This window comes from Stegostoma tigrinum, chromosome 5 (genome assembly GCF_030684315.1).
Source record: "Stegostoma tigrinum isolate sSteTig4 chromosome 5, sSteTig4.hap1, whole genome shotgun sequence".
NCBI classification, from domain to species: Eukaryota; Metazoa; Chordata; class Chondrichthyes; order Orectolobiformes; family Stegostomatidae; genus Stegostoma; species Stegostoma tigrinum.
In genome coordinates, this window is record NC_081358.1 from 122,828,598 (window position 1) to 122,850,752 (window position 22,155).

The 22,155-nt window shown below is 44.9% G+C and overlaps 1 protein-coding gene across 4 annotated transcripts in view; it reads right to left on the reverse strand.

Moving 5' to 3' along the window:
• Nucleotides 1-16,839, reverse strand: part of LOC125451875 (protein LYRIC-like) — a 75,560-nt gene extending 58,721 nt beyond the window's left edge. For 3 of the 4 annotated variants that reach the window (XM_059646261.1, XM_048529569.2, XM_048529568.2), the window contains exon 1: nucleotides 16,101-16,839. In XM_059646261.1, the coding sequence (XP_059502244.1) occupies nucleotides 16,101-16,517 (417 nt within the window). In that variant the 5' untranslated portion in view covers nucleotides 16,518-16,839. The remainder of the gene's footprint in view (nucleotides 1-16,100) is intronic. The other variant, XM_048529567.2, reaches the window with a different exon arrangement.
• Nucleotides 16,840-22,155: the final 5,316 nt, after the last annotated feature.

Here is a 22,155-nt window from a genome sequence, read left to right on the forward strand (position 1 = left end):
TCCACATTGATACCATTGGGCTGCAGGGTTCCCAAGCGGAATATGAGTTGCTGTTCCTGCAACCTTTGGGAGGCATCATTGTGGCACTGCAGGAGGCCCATGATGGACATGTCATCTAAAGAATGGGAGGGGGAAGTGGAAATGGTTTGCGACTGGGAGGTGCAGTTGCTTATTGCGAACCGAGCGGAGGTGTTCTGCAAAGCGGTCCCCCAGCCTCCACTTGGTTTCCCCAATGTAGAGGATGCCACACCGGGTACAATGGATACAGTATACCACATTGGCAGATGTGCAGGTGAACCTCTGCTTAATATAGAAAGTCATCTTGGGGCCTGGGATAGGGGTGAGGGAGGTGGTGTGGGGGCAAGTGTAGCATTTCCTGCGGTTGCAGGGGAAGGTGCTGGGTGTGGTGGGGTTGGAGGGCAGTGTGGAGCAAACAAGGGAGTCACGGAGAGAGTGGTCTCTCCGGAAAGCAGACAAGGGTGGGGATGGAAAAATGTCTTGGGTGGTGGGGTCGGATTGTAGATGGCGGAAGTGTCGGAGGATGACGCGTTGTATCCGGAGGTTGGTGGGCTGGTGTGAGAGAACGAGGGGGATCCTCTTTGGACGGTTGTGGCGGGGGCGGGGTGTGAGGAATGTGTTGCGGGAAATGCAGGAGACGCGGTCAAGGGCGTTCTCGACCACCGTGGGGGGAATGTTGTGGTCCCCGAAGAACTTGGACATCTGGGATGTGCGGGAGTGGAACGCCTCATCGTGGGAGCAGATGCAGAGGAATTGGGAATAGGGGATGGAATTTTTGCAGGAGGGTGGGTGGGAGGAGGTGTATTCTAGGTAGCTGTGGGAGTCGATGGGCTTGAAATGGACATCAGTTACAAGCTGGTTGCCTGAGATGGAGACTCGACTTGTTGGGCCGAAGGGCCTGTTTCCACACTGTAGGGAATCTAATCTAATCTAATCTAATTTCTAGTTATAATGGGGGAATTCACTTACCCGAACATAAACTGGCTTACTCTATGTCAGCTCTCAATGGAACAAATCATTCCATTGTACTGATATGAACAAGTGTCATGCAGACTCAAAACTGTAGTTTGCTGCCTGACTCAATGAGATTGGCAGCATTTTACTGATTCACTGGTAGTGTTATAGCCAGTGAGGTGAAAGTGCTCCTAAACCGTATGCAGGAGATATCCTACAATGATGTGTGTCCAATCCAAAAAGAAAGGCTGCATTGTTGGGCATGATTCTTGAAAACGAGGTAGGCTAAGTGGATCAAGTGTCAGCAGGGAAACATTTAGGTGAAAAAACACACAGTCAGAAGACAATGAACCATAACCATCCGCTTCTGGATTAACTATTTTTCTTCCTAACCCTGCAACCACAACTGCACCTGAAGGTGGCGGTGGTGAAGACAATGACAACCCTCAGCCCTTGCATTAATAACAGAGCATCCTTAAACATCAGCTGGTGTACTGTTATAGGCACGGGTGCCACATTATAGGAAAGACATGAATGCACTGGAGACAGCACAGAGGTGATGTACAAGAATGGTTCCAAGAATGAGAAACTTCAATTATGAGATTAGATTGAAGACATTGGGACTATTCTCCTGAAAGGGATGAAGGGTCAGAAGAGATTTGATAGAGGTTTTCAAAATCATGAGGGAAATCTAGATGGAAAAGATAAGCAGAAACTGTTCCTGGTAGTAAAAGAAACAAGAATGCAAGAGCACAGATTTGAAGTGATTTACAAATGAAGCAAGGGTAATGTGAGAAAAAAAATGTTTTCACTCAGTAATTAAGACATGGAATGCATTGTCTGGAAGTGTATTGGAGGCAGATTCAACTGAGGCATTTAAGAGGTTATTGGATGATTATTTGGATAGAGTAGTGTGAGACATTATGTGGGGCGAAAAGGCAGGAAATTGGCACCGTGCAATGATGCCCATTAACTGCCTAGGCACAGGCACATTGGGCCGAGTGGCCTCCTTTGTGCCATAACAACTGACAGATTCTGTGTAAGCTCAATATTCTCTCTATAATAGAGATAATACGAACTGCAGATGCTGGAGAATCTGAGATAACAAAGTGTGGAGGTGGATGATCACAGCAGGCCAAGCAGCAGAGGAGCTTGGCCTGTGTTCATCCAGCTCCACACCTTGTTATCTCGGATCCTCTCTAAAATATTTGAGCCACAAGCAAATTTCCATAGGGACAAATACATTTGGAAAGCTGACATGTGGCAGAAATACTCAAACAGGAAAGTGGTTGCATGTGATAGGATTTTGTATTGGGTAGGAGTGAGCTGTACTTCTGATTGCACATCACCTAAGCCAGGCAGGGAGATGGTTCAAAGCTGAAAGGCTAAACAGGACGCTGGAAAGAATTTTAAATCGACAAAGTAGAGGGGAACGGCTCTGGCAGAAATAAAAACAAGATTAAAAAAAGGATGACAGCAAAATCAATTAATAAGTTTAAATCGGGGATGGGCTGTCTAATGAGCCAAAGGTATTAAGGGATGTGGAGTCAGGATGCAGGTCAGTTATGGCCTCACTTCATAGCAGAACAGGTTAACAGTCTGAATAGATCTGAAGAACAAAAAGTTCACACAATCCAACCAAAAAGCTATCATTAATTTGTGTGGTTTCAGTTTTATTTTAAACATCTTTAATAAAACCTAGCATTGATTTCCATGTAATACTACCATATCAACCCTGTACACTCTTGAATGTTCCATCAGGCTGTGTACACAAATTCCTCATCACAGAGCTTACTTGCATTCCAAGAGATTTCCATTTATCATTCATGTGGGTGTTGCTGGCAAGCCCAACATTGTTGCTCATTCCAAAGAACTCATGTACTGAGTGCCTTGCTAGGCTGTTTCAGAGGGCAGTTAAATTCAACCACACTGCAGTGTCGGGAGTCATATTATCATATATACAGACTAGCTAAGAATGGCAAATTTCCATCCATAAGGCCACAGAATGTAGGAGCAGAAGTTGGTTATTTAACCCATTAAATCTTCTCCACCATTCAATGAGATCATGGTTGATCTGCTAACTCTCAATTCTACTTTCCTGTCACTTCCCCAGAACCCTTTATTCCCATACTGATTAAAAATCTACTGCAACTTTGAATATGCTGAATGGCCCATCCTCAACAGCGCTGTGATAAAGAATTCCACAGATTCATTGCCCTCAGAAGATATTACTCCTCAACTGTATTAAAAGGGTGTCCACTTACTTTGACATTATGCCCTCTGGTCCTAGATTCTCCCTCAAAGGGAGCCATGTTCCCCGTTGAGCTCCTTAGTTATCTTAGTCATAGACACACACAGCACAGAAACGGACCTTATGGCCCAATGTGCCCATGCCGACTAGATATCCTAAACTAATCCACTCCCATGTGCCAGTATTTAATTGCCTACATTCCTGTAAATCCTTCCTATTCATGTACACATCCAGATGCCTTTTTAACGTTCGAATTGTACCAGCCTCCACCACTTATTCTGTTAACACTACCCTCCGCTTGAAAAGGGTGCCTCTTAAGTCCCTTTTAAATCTTTCTCCACTCACCTTAAACCTACATCTTCCAGTTTCGGAATCCTCACCCTTGGGAAAAGACCTTGGCTATTCACCCAACCCGTGACCCTCGTTATTTATGAACTTCTAGGGTCAGCCCTTTAAGTAGTTCATAAAATCATGGGGGCATGAATACAGTGAATAATCAAGGTCTTTTTGCCAGAGTAAATTGAGAAAGACAGCAGAAAGCTGCAGCATGAAGGTATTTTAGTGTCCTCTTATCAATGTCACAATAAGCCAGCATGCAAGTTCATGGTATTTCTTATAAATTTCAACAAGGCTTCCTTCTCCCATTTTTCTCAACTCCAATAAGTACAGGCCGAGCCTACTCAGTCTGATCTCAAAATCCCTCCTTATCTGGAATCGACCTAGTGAAGCTTCCCTGGAGTAATTCCAAAGCCACCATATTGCTCTTTAGATAACAGTGCTGAATGTGTTCACAGTATTTTAAGTAAGGTCAAACTAATGTCTTATAGTGTTAACAAGACCTCACTATTTTTGCATCCCAATCTCTATGAAATAAAGGCCAACAGTCCATTTGCCTTCTCTGATATGCAGTGAACTTGCATGCTCGCTTATTTTGACTTGGATAAGAGGACCCAAAATCTCTGTGCTACCACCTTCTGGTGTCTTTCTCAAATTAAATAATATTCAGCTCTTCTCCCTAAATAACATCCATAAACCAGATGGATTTTTACAACTGATGACATTTATCATGCTCACTAGCTTGATATTTCTGATTGAATTTAAATGGGATATAGATTTCACCAAATACCATAACGGAATGTGAACCCCAGAAAATTAGCTTGGTTACCTCGCTGACTGATCCAGTGATTTTCCCTCCACACCAGTATCTCGCAATTACTACTTTTAATTTTGAAGCCAAAATCTATCACCTCATTCCAATCGACATCTGTTGGCTGCCACTTTTTAAGCCATTCCTCATCCCCTCTGAAAATGGCGCAAACATCCCTTTAGCGTTTGGCCATATCTCCTATTTCAGGATCAGCTGCTAATTACAACAGCTATGTGAGGAGATTTTCTTATTTCATACCCAGAAAAAATTGGATGAAAAATTAGACACTTGCTTGATGAGACAAGTTTGGTGGCAGACCAACAATATTATTTCCCACTTTGATCCTTGACCTTAATCTGCATTAAATATACTTTCCAGGGTAGTTTACTTTAAATTCATATCACAGCAGTTTTTGTCAATCTGATTATAGACAAGGTCCATCTTTAATCTATTGCAATGGGCAGTTAACTTAATTGCCAGAATAAATGATAAATATTTAATGAAATATTAGTGCATGCTTCAAGTCTTTACTCTGAAATTGTCAATAAAAATAGCAAAAAATTCATTGCATGGGTACAGCATCATGAGGTGCGCTGTTCTTGAAAGTAGCAATGAATCACCTATTTGACTGCGCCACCTGCTACTGCAGTGTGTACACAATCATACAGCTCAGAATGGATTTTCACCCGTTGCGCCTATATTGATTGTTCAAAACAGTTATCCAATCAGTCCAACTCTGCTGCTCTGTAATTGTTTTGCTTATCTCTCACATTCTTTTCTCGAAATCTACTACTGTCTCTGTTTCTGCAACTCATGCCTTCAACATATTCGAGAATCTAACTCATTGCCTTAAAATAATCTCCGTCTAGCAAAGCACAAGGCAATGGGCTGAACAGGATGACAATTTACAAGAGCTAGCACAAACACAATGGGCAGAATTCCCTTGTTGTAACAATTCTTCCATTTCATCACCCTTCTCATTGCCATCAGTTGTGCCTTGATGTCTCTTTAGGATCACAGTGACACTTGTGCCTGACTTTCTTTAACATGGGGACATGGATGCCATCGCTGTCCTCATATGCCTGTTGGGGTGGTGATTAGACTGTGGCAAGTGATCGAGACCACTTTCAGGCTGCAGCCTCCTTTAAACTTTGCAGGTAATGAGATCCACAGAAATCCTTTACTTGTTGAGGATGTTTTGGATCACATGTTGCCTGGAACCTCCAATTTTCAGTCAATTTGATTAAACTTCTATTCCTTGGTTAGCGACCTTCCTACCAAAACGAGGTCCAGTAATTCAATAATGAACTAAGGGAGTACTGTAGCATCTTATTAAAACTCCTCTTAAGACATTTTACTTTAACATTAACAATCCCACTGCGCCACATCACTCAAGTCACTCATTCCAACAGCCATTCTAGTACTGACCAGAGAATTAAAATCAAGAATCGTTTTCAAAAAACGATATTTGGTCCAAGATTTCGTCCAGACATCTATTTTCAAATCAGGCCTTCTAGCCTTATATACCCTTTTCATTTTATCTTATTTGCAGCTATACTTTTGGAAAGTAAAGGACTTTTTTTTAAAGAATGTAATTTTTTATTATTTTAATTTTTTATCCCCTCATAGGGTGTTGGCATCACCAGCAAGGTCTACATGTTTTGCTCATCTTTAATTGCCCAAAGGCACTCAGCCAGCTCAGAAGGTAGTTTAACAGTCAGTTAAGTCATTGTTTGACTGAAATCACCCAGCAACCCAGTGGAAAGGACAGTGATGCACCAGTTGGGCATTCAGAACACGCACCATTTCAACACTCAAGCTTCATTAATTTCAACAGTCAGGTGATTGTGAAGTAGTAAGAGGTTCTTTGAGTGGGAAAGCCCCTGCTGAAGAATTGGTTTAATTTTTCTGTAGAGCAGGCATTGCAAAATGGAAGCACTTCAGTAGGAGGTTGGCATTACAGGCTGACCAGCTGAACTCATTTTTGACACATCTCCTACCATTGCATTGGTACAAGAATTCGGCGGCAATGTGCACCTGGAACAAGAAACTGACAACTACTTTGTCGAAAGACACGTGTGCAGTGCCAGTGAAATCATTATTACACACTCAGCCCTGCTGAGTGCTCCTAAAGCCATGTTAGTTGGTTGCTATCTGTTTGGCTCAGCTAGCTGGCTATAGACTCCATTGCCCTGCTTGGCTCTGTGATCTACAATCTTGAGGTTCATATCAGGCTGGTAGAGTAAGATCACACAATATTTAAAAAAAAACACATTCTGGCAATTGTTAGAATGGTTTTGCATTCTTGTGTGTTATGGGTGGACACAACCTTTGACGCAGGAAGCTATGCGTGGCCTCTCTGCATAGGCACTGCCAAGACAGTGAGAGCGCTCAGTGCAGTACTGGAGACAGTGAGCACTGCTGTTCATCTTAAATGCAGACAAATCTGTTGATAATGATGGGTTTGCCCAGGGAAGGCATACAGTTGTGGACTAATATATAATAGCAGTCGATTCTTCATTGTTGAAAGAGGGACTTGAGGTGAAATGAAGTAGAATTAAAGGTAGGGGAGTAAATGAACCAGGAGGAGACAGTTGCAATTCAGTACCCCATTTTAAAAGCTTATTTTTAGCCATCCACTACAAACTTCCACACTCAGAATTGAAATTCCCAAGTTGTAATTATACCCTTCGCCCACTGGCATTTTTCCAATTGCTCTGAACCATCATTTATCATTCTTGCTGTGTAGCCTATCACCGTCCACCTCATTATACTTTCTACTCCACTCATCCTATCTGTTGTAACTGCAAAGCCAGGCTTCAAATTCTTCCCAGTTCCAACAAAATGTTGCCAAAACGTTAACTGTTTCTTTCTGCACTAGAGCTGCCTGACTTGCTGAATACTGTCAACAAATATAGTATCTTGTTTGTGCATTAGTTATATCTGTTTGTATTGGGCAAGAGCAGCACACCCATCAGTTTCTCTAAAATTTATTACAACCTGTCACGAATGGAGGTTTAACGGTTGGGTGGCAGAATGAGGGCAAGCTGCTAAAGATATCTCCAAGCAGGGACAGTCACAGCAGCAGGCGAACACAGTAGTCATGAAGGTATCATGCGTACCACTCAAATGAGTTGTCGAGTTTAAGATACCTCATGGACAGCTGCAGAAAAGTAATTTCAATGAACTAAAACAGGTAGCGCACAACAGAAATTCAGATGGATTACTGGTCAGAAACAAAGCAACTATTCTTCATATTCAAAAGAAATAACGAACTTGCAATTGCCTAGTACATTCCAAATCTCTAGATGATCACAACGCTACTCTTCACGAGCAAAGCCAGTATCTGTTGTTTGTCCCGAGTGCCCTGGTGGTGAACTGCTTTCTTGCATTGCAAGGTGTAATGACTGTTGGGAGAGGGTACTTCAGTCTTTTCATCCAAAAACAAGGAAGAAATGGCAATATAGATTCCACTCAGGATGCATGTAGCTAAGACTAGTATTTGCATGGACTGTTTCAATGTGCCTGTAAACCATGTGAAATATTTTAAAAAGACACAAGTGGCATGTTGTTTTAGTGTGGTTTGTGTGTGGAATGAACTTTCAGAGCAAGTGGAGGATGCTGGTACGGTTACAATATTTAAAAGACATATGTATAGGTTCATTAGCATCATAGAATCCCCACAGTGTGGAAACAGGCCACTCAGCCCAGCAAGTCCACACGTGACGCTCCAAAGAGCATCCCATCCAGACGCATCCCCCCCATCCTTTTCCCTGTAACCCTGCAGTTCAAGGCTAATCGACTTAACTTACACACCTCTAGACACAACAGGTAATTTAGCATGGCCAATCCACCTAACCAGCACATCTTTGGACTGTGGGAGGAGACCACAGGACACAGTGGAAACCGAGGAGAATGTGCAAATTCCACACAGATAGTTGCCAGAGGGTGGAATTGAACCCAGGTCCTTGGCATTGTGAGGCAGCAGTGCTAACCGCTGAGCCGCTGTGTTGCCCATGAATAGGAAAGTTTTGGAGGGATATAGGCCAAGTGCAGACAGGTGGGACTAGTTTAGTTTACAATTATGACTGGTATGGACCAAAGTGCCTATTTCTGTATTGTTTGATTCTATGTCAACTTGGGCAAAAGGGGCATCCGAGCACAGGAAGCACACCATAGGCACAAGATTGTTAACATATTTTGAGAGTTGATTTCCCTGCCACCTATTTCTAAAATTAACTATTAACATGACTGGGTAAACTCATGCCAAAAATGAAATGCTTGTCAGTACAAGGCAAATGTGGATATTAATAAAAAATTATTAGTATGATGTGCGTATCATATAAAATATACATAGACTGGTCTCTAACTGAACTGGAGGTTCAGTTGCTGCAAGAACCTTATAATTATTTTAAAGAAGATAAACCAGTCATTCAAACTAACTTTGAGTCTATTTAGAAAAGAGTGATTGTTATTTTTAATTCTTTAAAGTATCCACCAAAAGAAATCTAGCTTAACAGTCAATAATCACAGAATTCCTGAATAGCATCTAGGTGCTGAGGAAGCAACAACTGCAGGAATAAGCATTAAAAAGACACACAGTTACATACTGTTGCACTGTTAACAAAATGGTACATTTTGTACTATACAGTGGAATATGATTGCCCATTTATGCCAAGAAAGGTTTGAAAACCAATGAGACAGATCTTATAACAGCGATGGGATACACAGGAACACCACTATCTGCATGTTTTCTTCCAAGGTCTTCATTATCCTGACTTGGAAGTGTATTGCTGTTCCTTCTGTGTCGCTGGGTCAAAATCCCGGAATTCCCTACCTAATCGCATTGTGGGTCTACCTACAGCACATGAATCGCAGTGGTTAAGGGAGCAGCTGCCCAGCACCTTCTCTAGGGTAACTAGGTACAGGTAATGACTGCTGGCCCACCAGTGATACCAACATTCCACAAGTAAAAAAAAAAGCTGGGTCCTGCTCATATTTTTATGGTCTAATGTCTTTTAACTAAAAAGCTAAGTGCACTTCTTCATTGTCTTCAACAGCAAAGTATGCAACAATTTCAATTGGACAATTAGCATAATTGCAAATTAGCATAAACTGAATCAATCTTGCCGTTATCTATGCTTTTAACCCTTATTCATGCTTTTATTACCTCTATATTCAATTCCAACACGCCCCTAAACAAAAACTCCCTAAACTTGGGGTTGAGGTGATTCAAAACTCTGCTGACCATGCCTGAACCTACAATGGCTCCTGGCCAGTCACAGGAGTGACTTTAAAATTCTCATCTTCAATTTCAAACCCCTCCAGGGTCTTGTCCCTCATTATCCCAGTAACATCCTCTAGCCTCTCAATTTGAGAAATCTGCGGTCCTTTAATCTGGCCTCACGAGGGTGCCCTCAATTTTAATTGCTCTACCATTAGTAGCTTTACCTTCAATGGCTAAGGTCCCAAGCTCTGGGATTTCCTCCTGACACCACCTCACTGCTCTGCTTCTGTCCTTGCAAGTCACTCCTTAAAACCTATTTCTGACCAAGTCTTGCTTGTACGCCTTAATGTCTCCTTAAACTGCTCAGTATCTTATTCAGCTTCATAATACTCCTACGGAGCACTTGGGAAATATTTATTACATAAATTGAGATGCGTAAGTTCAAGCTGTTGCAGCCGATCCATCTTGAATGGACACAAAGCCGAACATTCTGTTGGCATACAACATCTATTTCATATCTAGAACATCCCTTGCCACAAATTCTAAAGTACTCTGAAATTTGACTATAACTTCAAAGGTAGAAGAGATGTTTCTCATATCTTTGTGCCAGAGTGAGGCCTCTCTCCCTCACTTTACATCCTGTCAACCTCAGCCAAATTTCACTTAGAATCAGCTGAGAGTTGAGGTAAAAGGTGAGACTTGCAATTTTGTCATGGCTTGCCTGACTGTAGGATGTCCAAGAGTGCTTTAGAGCCTATGAAGTACTTTGAACTATAGTGACTGTTGTAAACCAAGAAACACTTCATGCAATGTGAAAGAACTTAGTCAACTGAACAGATACTTTGCTTTTAAAATAAATCCACAAATGAAATAAAGCATGATTGGTTAATTGTCAACTGCTACAGTTTGCCAGAATTTACTGTAGCTAATCGTGTGTTATATAAACGCAACTGTAACTAAACTGGCCTGATACAATGCTTTAAAACTTTGAATGCATTTGTTAGGGTCAGCATAGTGAGCACCTTTGCATTTGTGAAACAGTCCAGAACTAACGGCCGTAAAAGTAACAGATACCAGTACCGACTACAGGAAATTCAGGGGAAACATACTTATATATTTATTCAGAGTTGCAGGCACTAGCGAGCACACATTTAATATCCAAGCCTAATTGTCCTGGAAAAGTATCACCAGCTGCTGTCTCAAACTGCTACAGTCTACCTGAAGGTACCTCTACTTAGAGAATGGCTAGGATGAGGAACTTGCGACCACAAGATGTAGTTTAGGCAAACAACATAGACACTTTTAAGGGGACACCTTAATTACAGGTAGGAGCAAGGTATAGAAGGGACAGTGTTTTATATGAAACACAATTACTGACATTGCCATGTTCAGCTGAAAGTCTGCTTTTGCATGTAAAGAATGCGTAAAGGAAGACTTACTTGCCACCATGGTGAAGCTATATCATAAAATGACATGTAAAATACTGCAGTGCAAGTCCACTGCTGTTACACTAAAACTCTCCAGTACATTGGTGAGCCAAACTGAGAGCACCTGTACAGTCAGAGGCATTAAGATAAAGTTTCTTTCAAAAGGATACAAAACGCAAAAAAGATTGAAGTAGAAGGACTGAAGTTTCACAACCTCAAGTGTTGAGGAAAAATCATTTCAAAACAGTTAAGCTGTCAAAATGATTTTAAATTAGCCTTTAAAACATGTCAGCCTTAAATATACAGACCGAGCATCCATGGCTGTATAAAGTTTCACAGATTCAGAACCCTGTGAGTGATGAAACGGAAATTATTTTGATAAATCTATCAGCTTTTTTATTGATGATAAGTAACAGGACAGATAAAGGGGAAACCAGTATCAACAGGCATTTGGATTTTCAAACAACATTCGATAAGGTGTCACATGAAAGGTTGTTGCACACGACAATGGCTCCTGCAGTTAAGGCTAACAGATTGGTCAACAAATAGGAAGCAGAGGAGCAGGATAAGCAGCTCATTTTTAGTTTGCACTAAAGTGTCTCAAGGATGACTAAGGTCTCAGCCATAATGGGTTGAATAGCCTACTCTTGCTCTTATTTTCTATTTTTCAACGGGTCGGTTTCTCTCTTAGAATCAAAGAATCATAGAATCCCTGACATAACAAGGTGTAGAGCTGGATGAACACAGCAGGCCAAGCAGCAAAGCAGGAAAGCTGACATTTCCTGTCTGGACCCTTCTTCAGAAATCCCTTGTAGAATACTGACTGTGGAGAGACGCCAACTGACAATCAAGTCAGCACTGAGCCTCCAAACAGCATTCCACCCAGTCCCATTCCTGTAACCCAGCATTTTACCATGGCTAGCCCACCTGCACTGTGCATCCCTTGACACTGCGGGCACTTTAGCATGGCCAATTCACCTAACCTGTTTATCTTTGGACTGCAGCATGAAACCAGAGCGCACACACACCATGCGAATGCGCTAACTCTACAGAGACATTTATTCGGGGCTGGAATCAAACCTAGGTCCCTGGCACCAAGAGGCAGCACAGCTAACCACTGAGCCACCATGTTGCTCCACAGATGCTGACAGACTTACTGAGTTATTCTAACACTTTCTATTTTTATTTCTGATCAAGCAGCATGATACATCTTGTAGGTGGAGATAGCATACTTTTAATCAGTTACCGTGAGTTTAATAAAATCCATGTGTATGAACCATGTATGTGAGGGAAGCTACAAAACAAAATTACAGCTTTACATCAAACCAGTGAAAAAGACTTCCATCAGTATTTTCTTCAGCCTGACCCTGCCTGCTGGCACTCATGTAGTTACAGTGGCCTTTTGTTCAGACAGTACAGGGTGAAGGCATATCAACAGATTTGGTGGTGCAAAATTGCCAGCAAGATTCTGCTAAGACGCAGCAGCACACAATATTGTACTTGATAAAGTATGCATTTGCAAAAATCTTTAAAAGATTTTCAAACATAAACCAGCCAAAAGTCTGAACTACAGATTCCCCCCTCCCCCACTTCCTACACTTGAAGGGCAACTTTTCACTCAGATTGAACCCATACATCAACAGGGAAATCCAGACAGAGGAAATGTTTCAGCAGCAAACCAGAACTTCACTTTTATTCTTGATAATCTTGCGAATTTTAAGAGTAACATTTTTGTAGGTTAAGATTTAAGATACAATTTAACAAAGTCTACAATGTACCAAATCAAGGATGCAGTGTTTCGTTTTCTGAAATTTATTCTGGACTGTTTCACTCACTTCCAACTTACCTCAACACAAGTAAGTCATTGTATCACCCATGATTTCATACTTGCATCACTACCTCTTAAATAAGGACACCTTAGCATGTTTCAGCAAAGCAATTTAAACTGCTCTTAAAACGAAACTGAAATGGTGTAACTCTCAGCGCATTTAAAACATGACTAAGCTATCCAAACCTCTGGGTCAAGCCTGGAACAGAAAACCCTAGATCCTGCTTCCTGAAGCACTTATCTTTCCATATTTATAAGATCTCCGTTGCCTGTTTTGTTTTAAAAACACATAACATTTCTGGTCATGTTCCAGGACCTAGGTTCCACAACATTATTCCATTCCCTGTGACCTATCCCACTTCACACATACTCACCAAATCACAATTTGGATGATGCTTGATCAAATAGAGTTTAAATCCTCCATTTCAACAGTCACCAAGCATTATTCTGAGCAACACTGCCTTTATTCACAAGGGATGTAGCTCCTTACCACTGAAATCATTGACCAGACTACTGTTTGAATTATCATGGTCCTTTCTGTGCCATAGTGAGCCCTGTTCTCTACCTCCTAGCTGAACAAAGTGACATACCAACACACTAACATTACAGCTACACAGAAGTCAAATCCCTTGACAACTATACTCCACCTTACTCTGCACAATTTTCAGTTTTCCATAACCCTTGCTCCCAGCCTCTGATCTCTTGTCTACCCTACTGTTGATGACAGTTTCCTGTTGTCTCAATCCTTGTCCTCCTCCTCCCCTATATGTTCCACCTCTCCATCCTTTTAGAAAGGGCCATTTTAAGCTTTTGAAGGTACCTAATCAAAGTACTTTTTAAAAGATGATTTTGCACTTTTGTTCTCCAAACTAACAAAAGATCCCAACATGCTGCATGGGGCAAAATCAAACAAAACATGAAGTTGAACCAGACAGAGGTACAAGGCTAGAAAACCAAAGATTGAACAAAAAGAGGTTTTAAGGGATGTATTAAATTAAGAGGGGAGTTCCAGAGCTTTGAGCACTGGCAGCTGAAGGCACAAAGGTAGCACAACTGAAATAGGGCATGTACAAGAGACCAGAATTGCAAGGGTACAGACTGCAAAGAGTTTCAGAGCTTGGGAAGACTGTGAAGATCGGAATAGGTTTTGCCCGGCAGGAATTTCAAACAAGATTTCTCAAATTGAGCCAATGTAGGTCAGTGATCATAGGGGTAATGAACGAACAGGATTTAATGTGAGTGAAGTTTTGGGATAACCCCAAGCATACAGAAGGTAGAACGTGGGAGGCTGGAGGGTGAAAAGGTTGCAAACTGTCTTGTTGCGAGACTGAAACTGAAAACAGTAAGCATCTTGATACTTCTACACATCAAACCAAATTTTAAATGAGGAATTTTGGTCACAACACTGACTCTAGGCATATCCAAAGCATTTTGCAGAAGTAATTTCTAGTTTATACTTAAGAAAGCAGTTTTCAGTATTCAACAGATTTCCTTTTAACATTTTAGTGTATGATTGAAACAGTGCCACAAAACAACTCCCAGTAGCAAACTATCAAGCAAACATTTTTGTTTGCTCAGTCAACACCCAAGTTTATAGCTAACTATTTGCAGCCAAGACACACACTTTAACTGTTCTCGAACAAATTGCTTTAGCTAATCCACACTGAAGTGGAAGTAACCATTTAATGTATCACTGCAGTAAATTTGTCTCTGAATGTGCAGTTTCACAGAAGAACCACAACATCTATACACCCATAACTGTAGCTAGGCCACAAATTTCTTCCTCTCCGTCACACATACTCACTCTCTCTCTCTCTCTCTCTCTCTCTGGGACTGCCACATCACACAATCTGTTCTTGGATACACCATAATCACACCGTCCTTGCGCCTTGTCAGCAAGCCTCAGCTGGGGCTGCTCACAAGGCACACTGTGAAGATATTCTATTTTAGGAAACCCCAACACCCCTAAAAAACTTTTCAGGTATTTGCTGACATTTTATAACACATGGACAATTCCCATATAAAGAATGGGCTGTACAAAAAAAAATTCAAGATTTGTATGTAGACTAATAGTTATAACTTGTTAAGAATGGATTTGAAAATTACCATGAGGGGACTGTTGGATGTTAATTATCAGGGATTCAAGGGGGCATATGCAGAGAAATTAGAGAGCTTGAGGGATTTACTTCAACAAATATAGAAATAGTCCTTGCCTGAGATGTTTTTAGGTATAAGTTTAAAGAAATATGAACGGGTTATTTGGTTTAAGGGGCACAGGGTAGGATATTCAGTTTAGAAAAGGTATTTAGTTTGGAGGTATGGAGGAGATTACGTAGTTTAAGAGGATATGTAAAATGAAATTTGATATATTTGTATTTGGCTTAAAAAGAATCATATATGGGGGAAATATTGGAATATTTGGTTGCAGGAACGATTGAGTTTCAAGGGGATTGGGGGAATGGGGGCTTCCTGATGAGCTAACAAGTGATGCCTGACCACTGCAGCACACACAGATGTAGGAAGTTTCAGGATGTATTGATTCTTGAGGGTGGGGGATGCTGCATTCAGGCAGGGTAGACTGAGACGGCTGTCTTGGGGGTTACCAGAGCTATCAGAACAACTCCAGTCCCTGCACGGTAGTGGTAGGTTATCTGGTTTGGAAGCACTGGGCTTTTGGGGTATGGGGAAATCGGGGTGATGCCTGAACCGAGGTAAGAGGACTCGGAGTGATGAATTTGGTTTCAGGGAGTACTAAAGTCCAGGGGTTTGGGACATTATTGGGGTGCAGGGAATGGTGTTTATAGGGTAACGACTCTCCCCAGACAACATTAGAGTTATGCCTGCTGGTGATTTAGGGTGAAGCCTGTCTACTACATTCAGTGGGGGTTTGGGGGATTATTGGGAGGTGGTGAATGAGGGTGATACGTCCCCAGGGCGTATTAGGCTGACATCTGCACCCTAATGCTGCAGTATTGTGTGTCAGAAGTGTTGGAGTTGGGGCTTTGTGGTTTTAGGGTGACACCTGTCCCCTGGTGGTATCAGGGCAGAAGGTATTTTATTCTAGAGGGTATTTGGGGTGGGGCTTTGGCAAATGGGGTTATTAACATGACACGTGTCCCTGGGGATTTGGGAGCAGGATATGAGGCTTTGAGTTACCAGAGCTGGGGCTTTGGGAGAATGGGGGTTATTAAGGTGATGCCTTTCCCGGGGGGGGGGGTGAATACTGGGCTGGGGTCTATTCTGCTCACCTTTGGTTTCTCCTTCCTCTTGTTCTTCCTCCGCTGCTCCTCCAGGCGCTGCTGCTGGATATCGGCCGGGGTCTTGTCCCAGTTCCGGGCTCCCCCTCCGCTGCCGCTCCTGCGGCCCCTGTGTCCGTGCTGGAACCGACCGTGGGCCTGTGCCTGCGCGGGGCCCGGCTTCTTGAAGGCGGACACCAGGAGGCGGCCCAGGGCCCACAGCGCGGCCGGTACCACCACCAGCAGCAGGAGGACGAGGAGGGCCAGGCCGGCCGAGCCAGGGGGCTGGCGCCTCAGCCACGGCTCCAGGCCCAAATCGATGCCCAGGCCGCGCCGCAGGAGACCGAGGCCAGCCCACACTCCGTCCTCCAGGCGGCCCACCAACAGCTCGGCCTGGTCGGCCAACACGGCGTGCCAGCTCGCTGCCATCTCTCTCTCTCTCTGTCGGTCGGTCTCTCACTCAGTCCCCGGGCCCCTATCTACACTGGCCTGAGCATGGCGGCCCAGAGAGAGCCCACAGGCCTCGGCTTCTTTACCCCCCGCCCCCGTCTCCGCTCAAACTCGGCGGGGGGCTGCAACGAGAGACAGAGACACCCCAACAGGCCGCACCGCTCCTCCCCTCAACTCATCCAGTCCCCGGCTTCAGGAGTTGACTGACTGAACTCGACGACCGAGACCTCCGCACCCGCCCCACGATCAGCCTCCGACTTCAGCCGACACTAGGCATTCTTCCCCGGCGCTTGGGGGCGCTGCATTGGGAGGCTCCCTGCTGGCGGTCCCGCCCCTTCACAATCCTCCCCGGCGCTGCATTGGGAGGCTCCCTGCTGGCGGTCCCGCCCCTTCACAAACCTCCGCAGCGCTTGGGGGCGCTGCATTGGGAGTCTCCCTGCTGGCGGTCCCGCCCCTTCACAATTCCCCCGGGAGCTGTGTTGGGGCGTGACTCCGCTGGAGTTTCTCAAGAAGGGTTACTACGCCGAACTTTGGTTTCTCTGCACAGAAGCGGCCAGATCTACAGAGTTTTTCCAGCAATTCCTGTTTTTTTCTTGTTTGGGATTGTCAGTAGTTCTTTGGATCTTTTCCCACTGAAAGCCCTTTAACCTCAAGAGTCCTCTAGGACTTTGGGGGGGGGGGGTGCTTCCACTAAGGCTACTTAGTCCTCCAAACCGCTCGGTGGCGCCCCATAGAGACGCATGACCACTGGTCCCTCTGGTTGACACTACTCCTCACCGCTGGGTGGCGCCGCAGTGGAGAACGCACATCCTCTGACGTCTAGAGGCGTCCTCCCTACCGTTAGAGGCGCTGTCACCGGAGCCTGCTGCGTTCGCTCCATGATCGTCACACCCGCCAGCTGAGGTCTACCACCTCCTGCCGGGAGTGGCGCTGCACCCGGCTGTATTACCCGCCGTGTGTAAACAGTCATCCGATCGTTAGGGGCGCTACAACGGGCGTTCAGCCGCTCAACCCTTTCAACCGGGCTGCATTGTCACTCCTCGAGCCACTGGGGGAAGCGAAGGCTTTCGGAGCGCAATTACAGGAGCCGAGCCGCTGCGATTCCGTATTCCAACACGAGGGGGAGGCATGCCCCTCCTGCACTGCAGAGTCTGACCGCTAGATGACGCTCGGAATATCCTTGCTGCGCAGCGAATGCAGAATGTGAATGTGGCCAGGAGGGGGAGCTTGTTTTGCCAAAACGATTGAGGGACAAATCTTGTCATATTTTTTCCATCGGGTATCAAGAAAAACTGTCATTCAACTGCTTACGCAGGTTGAAATTAGCTAAATATGTGAAGGGTTAAAGAATTGCAGGGCTCTGGGGAAAAGAATATGATCTGTGTGTTGACATTTGCAGAGACCCAGCATGCACTGGTATGCCTGAATGGCCTCCTGCATTGTCACTATTCTTCATCATCAGGCAGATTCTTCGCTTGCGACGATCAGTTGGGAAGAGATTCGTCAGCGATTTCGTTGGCACAACCGTTGGTGGCTGTAGAGTCCTATTCTGGACCTGCAGATCCTGGGGCAGTGCGGGCAGGGGAATGCTCCGGACAGCGGGGCTTGAGATGAGGGCTCCTTCCTGCGTTTCCGTCTGTCCTCTGCAGCTGCTCTCCTCGAACATTCGAACTGCTCTGTCACCGTCGTAGTTTTCTTCCGCCATGCATCCCTGTCAGAGGCCAGCTTTTGCCATTCCGTTGAGGCGATGCCGGCCTGAGACAGCTGTTGCTTCAGTTGGTCCTTGTAGTGCTAGCGCGGGGCACTGCTGTTTCTTTTGCCGTCGCAGAGTTCCCAGAAGAACACTGTCTTGGGTATTCTGGTGTTGTCCATCTGCAATACGTGACCCGACCATCGAAGTTGCTTCAGGAGAAGGGTCGCTTCGATGCTGGGGAGCCAGGCCATTTCCAGCACTTTGTTGTTGGAGACGTGGTCCTGCCAGGTGATGCCCAACGTTGGTAGAATCGTTCCAGCAGCCGCATCTGTTTCCAATACAGAACCCAGGCCTCAGAGCCGTAGAGCAGTGTGGCGATGACCGTGACCTTGTAAACCTGGATTTTCGTCGACATGCTTATCGAGTGGTTCCCCATACACACTTCCACAGCCGCCCGAAGGTGCTACTTGCTTTCGCAAGGTGATTGTCGACGTCTCCTGTGACTGTAGCATCGTTGGAGATTATCCTTCCCAGGTACGTGAAACGTTTGACCGTGTTGAGGGGGTGGCCGTCGATTGAGATTCGATGTGGGTTGTATGCGCTGCATGGCGGCTTCTGGTACAGAATCTCCGTCTTCTTCAGACTGACCGTTAGCCCGAAAGCCTTTGCAGCTTCGGAGAAGCGCGTCACTGCAGTCTGTAGCGCATCTTCCATGTGTGAGTAGGGCGCAGTCATCCGCATACAGCAGCTCCATGATGGGCTCCCGTGTTGTCTTCGTGTGAGCGAGGAAGTGGCGCAGATTGAAGATATTGCCGTCCGGGCGGAAGTGAACGTAGATGCTGTTCATGATGCCCTCCTTCACTTCCTGCAGCATCATGTTGAAGAAGATGGCGAAGAGCGTTGGTGCCAAGATGCAGCCCTGCTTCACGCCGTTGCTGATGGGGAATGGGTGTGATAGGCCACCGTTGTATTTCACCTTGCCGCGCTGACCTTTATGAACTTGCTGCAGGATGGTTAAGAACTTAGGAGGGCATCCGAGCTTCCCCAGGATTTTCCATAGACCGTCGCGGCTGACAGTATCGAAGGCTTTGGTGAGGTCCATGAATGCCGCGTACAGTCCAACATTCTGCTCACGGCATTTCTCCTGAAGTTGGCGTAGTGCAAAGATCATGTCGGATGTGCCTCTGTTCGCTCTAAAACCACATTGACTTTCTGTCAGGTTGTCCTCTGCAATGGTGGGAATCAATCTGTCCAAGAGGATTCTGGAGAGAATCTTCCCGGCCGTAGACAGCAGAGTAACGCCTCTCTAGTTCAAACAGTCCGATTTCTCACCCTTGTTCTTATACAGGGAGACTATCACAGAGTCACGTAGAATAGCTGGCACTTCACCCTGTTCCAACAGAGTGCAAATAGGTTGGTGAGTTCGTTCAGGAGCGAAGCTCCTCCTAATTTGTATACTTCTGCAGGGATTCCGTCGATGCTGGGGGCTTTGTGGAGTTTCAGCTTAGAGATGGCGGATTGAACCTCATCCAGCGTTGGTGGACGGTCGAGTTCGGATCTGATGTCCTGCTGCGGGATTCTCTCGATGGACGCTGTTTGTACTTGGCGATTGTCCGCGAAGAGGTTCTCGTAGTGTTCTGTCCATCGCTCCATGATGGCTTCTTTGTCAGTAAGCAAACTGGCACAGTCAGCAGAGCAAGAAGGGGCCTGAAGTTGGCGGGTCTGAGTTAGTAGAAGAACAGGGAGGAGACCAAATTAACAAGTCATAGAGCCTTTAAAACAGTGTGTTCAGCCTATCCGATCAGCTTGTCTATATTTTCCTGTAGGTTAAAGCTTTTTCTCCCCCAATTTTTGTGTCACATGGGAACTTATTGATCATACCTCATGATCATATTCATGTCTAGATCATCAGTGTATACAGCAAACAGCAAGGGACCCAGCCCCAGACTTTAGCTACACCATTGAATATAGGCATCAGTCACAAAAACACCTTGGACCATTGTCCTCAGTCATTAAACCAATTTTGGGTCTAATTTGCTCTGGATACCATGGGCTTTAACCTTCTTAACCAGCCTGCCATGTGAGAGGCAAGGGGAAAATAGACCTTGACCAAAAACAATGGTTCTCAAATAAAGCACAGACTCGAGGACCATTTCGTGGAGCATCTGTGCTCTGTACATGACAATTGACACCACCTTCCGTTTGTCAACCATTTTAACTCCCCCTCCCACTCCCTGGGTGACATGTTAGTCCTGAGCCTTTTCCAATGCTAAAATGATACCACAAGCAAACTGAATGAGCAACATTTCATGTTCTGCCTTGGGAGCCAACAGCCCGATGGCCTGAACATAGAACTCACCGGTTTTAAGATCTCCCCATACCTGGCCTCATTCCACGTCCAAACCTCCCTCTCATCCCCGCCTCCTTGACCTGACACAACCTCTCCATCTTCTTCTCCACCTATCCACCCCTCCCACTTCACTGACCAATCCCTACCTGCATCCACCTATCACCATCCCACTACCTTTCCCCCGCCCCACCCCTGCTTCCTCGACTTATTTCCCAGCACCCTTCTCCCTCCCCAGTTCTGAAGAATGGACTTGATCCGAAATGAAGACTTTCCTGCTCCCCTGATGCTGCCTGACCTGCTGTGATCCTCCAGCATCTGCAGTTCTTGGTATCTCTGAGGTTCTCAAACTCCTTAGGTCGAAGGATTCTCTGGCAATCCTTCTCACTTCTAAGCAGCCCACCTACATTCTCCACCAGAACATTACAAACAACGGGGGTCCCAGCATTGGTCCCTATGGAACGCCACTGGTCACAGATCTCCAGTTAGAAAAACACACTTCCACCATTACTCTGTCGCCTATGATCAAGCAAGTTCTGTATCCATTTTGCCAGCTCACTGTGGATTCCATGTGATTTCACCTTTTGTATCGGCCTGCCATTTGGGTCCTTATCAAAGGCCTTGCTAAAGTCCATAGAGACAACATCTACTGCCCTGCTTTCAGCAATCATCTTTGTTGCTTCCTCAAAAAAGTCAATCACGTTTGTGAGATCCAACCTCCCCTGCAAAACGCCATCTGCCTATTGCTAATGAGTCAGTATTTTAACTGAATTTGAGCAAGTCCTGTCCCTAAAACTCCCCAGTAATTTCCCTACCTCTGACACGAGGCTCACTGGCCTGTAATTTCCTAGACTATCCCTGTTGTCCTTCTTAAACAGAGGAACAATGTCGGTTATTCTCCAATCCTCTGAGGCCTCTCTTGTGACTAAAGAGGATTCCAAGATTTCAGAGAAGGCCCAAAAAATTTCCTCACTTGCTTCCGTCAGCGTTTTGTGATAGATCCCGTCAGGGCCTGGGAATGTGTCTACTTTAATGCTTTTCAAAACGTCGAACACTATCTCTTTTGTTCTATATTGACATGCCTCAGAATATCAACATACCCATCTATAGACTCCCATTCACCATGTCCTTCTCCCTAATGAATACCAATAAACGTATTCGCTCAGGACCTCACCCACTCTCTCCAGCTCTTCACATAAATTCTCTCCTTTGTCCATGGCTGGATTTACCCTTTCCCTAGCTATACTCTTGCTCATTGTATACATCAAAAATACCTTTGAATTTTGCTTATAGATGGAGATAACAGAGTGTGGAGCTGGAGGAACACAGCAGCCCAGGCAGCATCAGAGGAGCAGGAAAGCTGACGTTTTGTGTCTGGACCCTTCTTCAGAAAATTTATCTGAAGAAGGGTCCCAACCTGAAACATCAGCTTTCCTGCTCCACTGATGCAGCCTGGCCGGCTGTGTTCTTCCAGCTCCACACTTTTACCTCTGACTCCAGCATCAGCAGTTCTTACCATCTCTTATGGTGGCACGGTGGCTCAGTGGTTAGCATTGCAGCCTCACAGCACCAGGGAC